At 41.4% G+C, this 6699-nt stretch overlaps 1 protein-coding gene across 1 annotated transcript; it reads right to left on the bottom strand.

The window, feature by feature from the left end:
- Positions 1-221: 221 nt before the first annotated feature.
- On the bottom strand, positions 222-2615 carry LOC120023908 (hairy/enhancer-of-split related with YRPW motif protein 2). Its single transcript, XM_038968008.1, has 5 exons — positions 2533-2615; positions 2049-2127; positions 1617-1700; positions 1407-1488; positions 222-901 (listed from the first exon to the last, which is right to left on the bottom strand). Exons 1-5 carry the CDS (start codon positions 2613-2615, stop codon positions 222-224), a joined length of 1008 nt encoding a protein of 335 aa, XP_038823936.1.
- Positions 2616-6699: the final 4084 nt, after the last annotated feature.

The following is a 6699-nucleotide window of genomic DNA, read 5'->3' as shown; positions in this document are numbered from 1 at the left end:
TAGTACATTTTAAGTGGATTTCATTATCGTCGCTCTCGCTCCCATAAGATAACTTGCATTTGCTCTGAATCTGTACACAGTCATAAATTAAATAAGCTGGTGGAATAAAAGTCCATGAACACCAAAAAATCCAAGCTATAGTTAATAAAACAGTCTTGTTCCTTTATCTTCAAAGTGTGGAAGTCCTCGAGCCACCATGAGACCTTTGAAAAGTCAAACACTTAAAAGGCTCCTACTTCTGTTCCCCAAGGTCTGTATGGTTTGCTGCTGCTGCTCTCTCTGTCTCTGCTCTGCTGTGAGGTGGATGTGGTGGAAATGGAGGGGCTCACAGCTGAAGCTACCATAGACGCTGTGCTGCTCACACTGTGAGGTGTGAAGATGGGGAATCCTCCAGGGAATGACAGGGGAAAAGTCTGGGCCGCAGCAGCAGCAGCGGCCGCAGCGTGAACAGTAGCCGAGAGCGACAGGAGGGAGGTGGAGAGCGGGGGGACGCAGGGCGCCACGCTGCCATTAGAGGGCGCCCTGTGAGAGGAGTCGGTATGGGAGAAGGTTGCCGTTAGGAGGGCCGAGCCACGCTGGGGCACCTCCACAGACAGTCTGCTGGCGGCGCTGTCTGAGAAGGGCAGTCCATTCTGCTGGAGAAAGGTGGTGGGGAAGGGGTGGAAGGCGGCGGCCCAGTGGTGAGGGTGGAGCGCCTGCTGGTGGTGTGCCATAGATGAGGTCATGGCAGCCGCCTCCCTCTGGGAGGCGCAGGTGCTGAGGTGGGAGACCAGGCGCACACGCAGGGGATCGCTACTGTCTAATCCCTCCACAGAGCTCAGGTATCTGGCCACCTCCGTCAGACACTCCCTGAAGCCCACACTCATGAAGTCCATGGCCAGGGAGTGGGCATCAAAATACCCTATAGAGACAGACAAGCCGACAGACACAAAGGAAGGATATTGAAATTATGAATGGCAAACACCTATAAATACTGCCGGTCTCTCTAACGATCTGTAATGTAGCCACCAGCTACTGATGGGAGTGATTAGTAAATGGAGAGGGATGGATACATGCTGGTCTCCCAGGCTGACCATTAGGGCGCCGTCTGTGCTTCCAGGCATAACCTTAACAGTCTGGGATTGTGCTGGGATGTTTATATGTTTGTTTTGTCTCACCTGTTTTTACACTTGCAGAAAACCCAAAACAAACCCCTGACAGGGCAACCTGTGAATGCAGCCTTCTCCCCTCCCACGGATTTATGAAAGCAAACACAATCCAAGGGTCAAGTGCTCCTTTAGTCCCAGCAGCACTTTTCCACGAGTTCAAACGTACCATTAGCATTTATTTCCACTTGTCAAAGGGGACTGCTCACTCAGATTTCACTACACAGTAAGGCAGAGAGAAGCAGCCAATTAACTCCTTACCTTTACCGCCAGTGGCCTGCAGCATCTTTAGGTGATCCACTGTCATCTGCAATATTTCTGCCTTCTCTAATTTGGCTGAACCCTGCAAGGAGCAACAGGATGTATGAGGCTTAGAATCTCATAACTTTCAATTAAAAATATCCACAAAATGTCATAACTGTTTTGATGAAAATGAAACTTTGCAGTAAGTTCCATTTAATTTCAACTCACTTGTTTTTCAAATGCAGTTGGGACAAGTCGACGTAACTCCGATAAACTATTATTGATTCGATCCCTCCTTCTCTTCTCGATGATCTACAATAGATACATATTTTATTGCATACTTTGAAATATAATAATACAAGGCCTAATAATAATAATTTTAACAATAACGCTACAATAATTAAATACATGTTTAAATAATAAGAAATACACAATAAAGATAACTACAATGGAACAAGAGGACAACAATGTAAATAAGTCCCAGACTTTAGTGTGTGTTATCCGCGATGATTTTACTCACGTACATGTACGTCTTTTTCAAGTCTTATGTGTGCTCGTTTTTAAAACAGTCGAATTAATAAACTAAACTAAACTTCATTATTAAATAATAAGTTATACATAATAATAATGATGATAATAAACTACTAAATAAATAATTACCCCTCTTCGTTTTTTTCTTGCCATAACTTGGGTTGTTGTTGTTGGGGAACCACATCTAATAAATGATCCATTGCTGTGCCTGCATGGGACAAACATAAGATATATGTTCATTTTACTCAGCAGAATGTTTTCTTTTTGTTATGGATGAGCAACTATCCAAAACCACACAGTTTACATTGTGTAATTTATGCATCAATGCATATTTTGATAACACTAATGTAGCCTGCACTAATACTCTATTTATAATACCTTTTTAAAGAGAATTCTCCAAAATGTTCCTCGCTCATGAACCACACATAAAGGTGATGATTTGCACTTGTCACCTGAAAGTTTACACCAGTGAAACTTTTTTGCCATGCACATTTGACAAACTTTACTCAACTTAAAAGTTTCATCCGTTTTGCCTCCTACACGCGGAAAAATGACCAATGACATTCTGTATCTACCCAATATTTTCCCCAAATCTCCATCTTTAAGAACTCACCCAGAATAATTATTCTCACTGCCAACATCAATAGTTTCATCCATGTCGCTGTCAGAAGTACTATCCTCACAAGGCCTCTTCATGGTGATACACTCGCTGTCTCTACTAACGTCTCCGTGGATGGGTGCGCGTCCAGGTAGACTTGACTGGTGCGTGTACAATTCCCTTTGTACAGCTTTCCCAACGAGCTGTTGGAGCCTCAATCACAGATGCAGGGGAGCGTAGCTGCCAACGTCCTGCTTGGGAACACCCACAGCAGAAAAAACACGCCCCGAGCCACTGAGCAATGAGAGAGAGGTTTGTGCTCCAGCGCTGGACCAAGTTCGCTAGATAATTGACTGCACAGTTTTAGTACTGTTTAAGACACCCGCGAGCCGCGAAAAGCGTGAGGAACTGTTTACACGAACTCGGAATGTGACAGAACATATAACACTGCTTCAACCATGACAAAACATGTATGTGTGGCAGATAATAGTCAATTATAGTCGCCAAACCGTTACCTGAACTTGAAAAAAGAAAGCAAAAGTAGATCATAAAAAAAGATGATCAAAATCTAAAATATATAATCATTGATAAATATATAGACTTTATGTTGCTAAAATCATTCATCTTCAGTGAGAAAAGCATTCCTCTGAGCAACCCCTCCTGCAAATATCCATGTCTCCAAATTAATTTTACACAACTTGGACAACTTTTTTTTCTTTGTTTGGCTATGTGAGTATTTCCAGCAGCAGTGGACATAGGGACAATGACATATTATATACTATTACTACTTTTTTATTTCACACCAGAACTGTATTCACTATCATTCCCCGTCTGCTATTTGTATTTTATTTATTTAACCTTTATTTAACTAGGCAAGTCGGTTAAGAACAAATTCTTATTTACAATGACGTCCTACCAAAAGGCAAAGGCGTCCTGTGGGGACTTGGATTAAAAATATAGGACAAAACACACATGATGACAAGAGAGACACCACAACACTACATAAAGAGAGACCTAAGACAACAACATAGCATGGCAGCAACACATGACAACACAGCATGGTCGCAACACAACATGACAACAATATGGTGGCAACACAACATGACAACAATATGGTAGCAACACAACATGACAACAATATGGTGGCAACACAACATGACAACAATATGGTAGCAACACAACATGACAACAATATGGTCGCAACACAACATGACAACAATATGGTCGCAACACAACATGACAACAATATGGTAGCAACACAACATGACAACAATATGGTAGCAACACAACATGACAACAATATGGTAGCAACACAACATGACAACAATATGGTAGCAACACAACATGACAACAATATGGTAGCAACACAACATGACAACAATATGGTCGCAACACAACATGACAACAATATGGTAGCAACACAACATGACAACAATATGGTAGCAACACAACATGACAACAATATGGTAGCAACACAACATGACAACAATATGGTAGCAACACAACATGACAACAATATGGTCGCAACACAACATGACAACAATATGGTCGCAACACAACATGACAACAATATGGTAGCAACACAACATGACAACAATATGGTCGCAACACAACATGACAACAATATGGTCGCAACACAACATGACAACAATATGGTAGCAACACAACATGACAACAATATGGTAGCAACACAACATGACAACAATATGGTCGCAACACAACATGACAACAATATGGTCGCAACACAACATGACAACAATATGGTCGCAACACAACATGACAATAATATGGTCGCAACACAACATGACAACAATATGGTAGCAACACAACATGACAACAATATGGTAGCAACACAACATGACAACAATATGGTCGCAACACAACATGACAACAATATGGTCGCAACACAACATGACAACAATATGGTCGCAACACAACATGACAACAATATGGTCGCAACACAACATGACAACAATATGGTAGCAACACAACATGACAACAATATGGTAGCAACACAACATGACAACAATATGGTAGCAACACAACATGACAACAATATGGTCGCAACACAACATGACAACAATATGGTAGCAACACAACATGACAACAATATGGTAGCAACACAACATGACAACAATATGGTCGCAACACAACATGACAACAATATGGTAGCAACACAACATGACAACAATATGGTCGCAACACAACATGACAATAAAACATGACAACAATATGGTAGCAACACAACATGGCAGCAACACAATATGGTAGCAACACAACATGACAACAATATGGTCGCAACACAACATGACAACAATATGGTAGCAACACAACATGACAATAAAACATGACAACAATATGGTAGCAACACAACATGACAACAATATGGTAGCAACACAACATGACAACAATATGGTAGCAACACAACATGACAACAATATGGTAGCAACACAACATGACAATAAAACATGACAACAATATGGTCGCAACACAACATGACAACAATATGGTCGCAACACAACATGACAACAATATGGTCGCAACACAACATGACAACAATATGGTAGCAACACAACATGACAACAATATGGTAGCAACACAACATGACAACAATATGGTAGCAACACAACATGACAACAATATGGTAGCAACACAACATGACAACAATATGGTAGCAACACAACATGACAACAATATGGTAGCAACACAACATGACAATAAAACATGACAACAATATGGTAGCAACACAACATGACAGCAACACAACATGACAACAATATGGTGGCAACACAACATGACAACAATATGGTCGCAACACAACATGACAACAATATGGTCGCAACACAACATGACAACAATATGGTAGCAACACAACATGGCAGCAACACAACATGGCAGCAGCACAACATGGCAGGAGCACAGAACGCGGGTATACAGAGATGACAAGTTTACAGAGGAGTTTAGAGTGCAGTATGCAGAGATGACAAGTTTACAGAGGAGTTTAGAGTGCAGTATGCAGAGATGACAAGTTTACAGAGGAGTTTAGAGTGCAGTATGCAGAGATGACACGTTTACAGAGGAGTTTAGAGTGCAGTATGCAGAGATGACAAGTTTACAGAGGAGTTTAGAGTGCAGTATGCAGAGATGACAAGTTTACAGAGGAGTTTAGAGTGCAGTATGCAGAGATGACAAGTTTACAGAGGAGTTTAGAGTGCAGTATGCAGGGATGACAAGTTTACAGAGGAGTTTAGAGTGCAGTATGCAGAGATTTAGTAATATACTTTTGAATTATGTGTTGAATAGTTTGAATAGTTTGCCAGAATAACCTGAAGAAATACATTTTCATAATTTATCACATGAGCCTATTATGAAATGGCTGTCAAAGCCATCCTGACCACAAGCAATCCCAATCTGCCCCCAGGGAGGGGAAGGAGTGTGTAGTGTGTACTGTATGACATCATGGACTTGCATGGAGAATGTCAAGAGTCTACACCTGGTCTTGAACTGAGAATGTTTTCTAAACATAAAGGACTATAAAAAGAGTAGATGGAGGTGCCAAGAACATCTGATGTGAGCCTTGGTAAAAGAGATTTTCACATATCTGAATAATGTGCTTAGAGATATGCCACTATGGCTGTGTTTCTTATCTTTTTTTCACTAATTAGCAATCTGGTCAGCTCTGAAAAAGATCTGAGGTGAAAAGATCGGATTTGATTGGTCAAAACACCAATTAGTGGAAAAAAGATCAGAATTGGGCTGCTTGTGCAAACACAGCCTTGGACCCAAAGCAGATTTGCAACAGTTAGGGAGTGCTGTTTGGAACTGAAGTAAAGATATTGGGATAAAGATCAAATAAAAACACAGAAAAAAGGTAATTATAACCGAGGATCCAAAAGAAAGGAAATATTAAACCAAAGACAAATGTTGCTTCTGGTTTTAAACACATTGCAGTTCCTGTGAGAGGAGTAGCTCACCACAAGGCAATTAAGAGGAACACACACACACACACACACACACACACACACACACACACACACACACACACACACACACACACACACACACACACACACACACACACACACACACACACACACCCCCCCCGAGAGGGCCACAAATGAACTGGGTCCCCTGCCAGTTGGAGGCTCCAGCTGTAGTTCGCTTCCTGGGTAAAACAGTGAA

The sequence above is a fragment of the Salvelinus namaycush genome, chromosome 29, assembly GCF_016432855.1.
Source record: "Salvelinus namaycush isolate Seneca chromosome 29, SaNama_1.0, whole genome shotgun sequence".
Lineage (NCBI taxonomy): Eukaryota > Metazoa > Chordata > Actinopteri > Salmoniformes > Salmonidae > Salvelinus > Salvelinus namaycush.
Note: the sequence above shows the minus strand (reverse complement) of the source record. Positions and strands in the feature narration are given on the sequence as shown.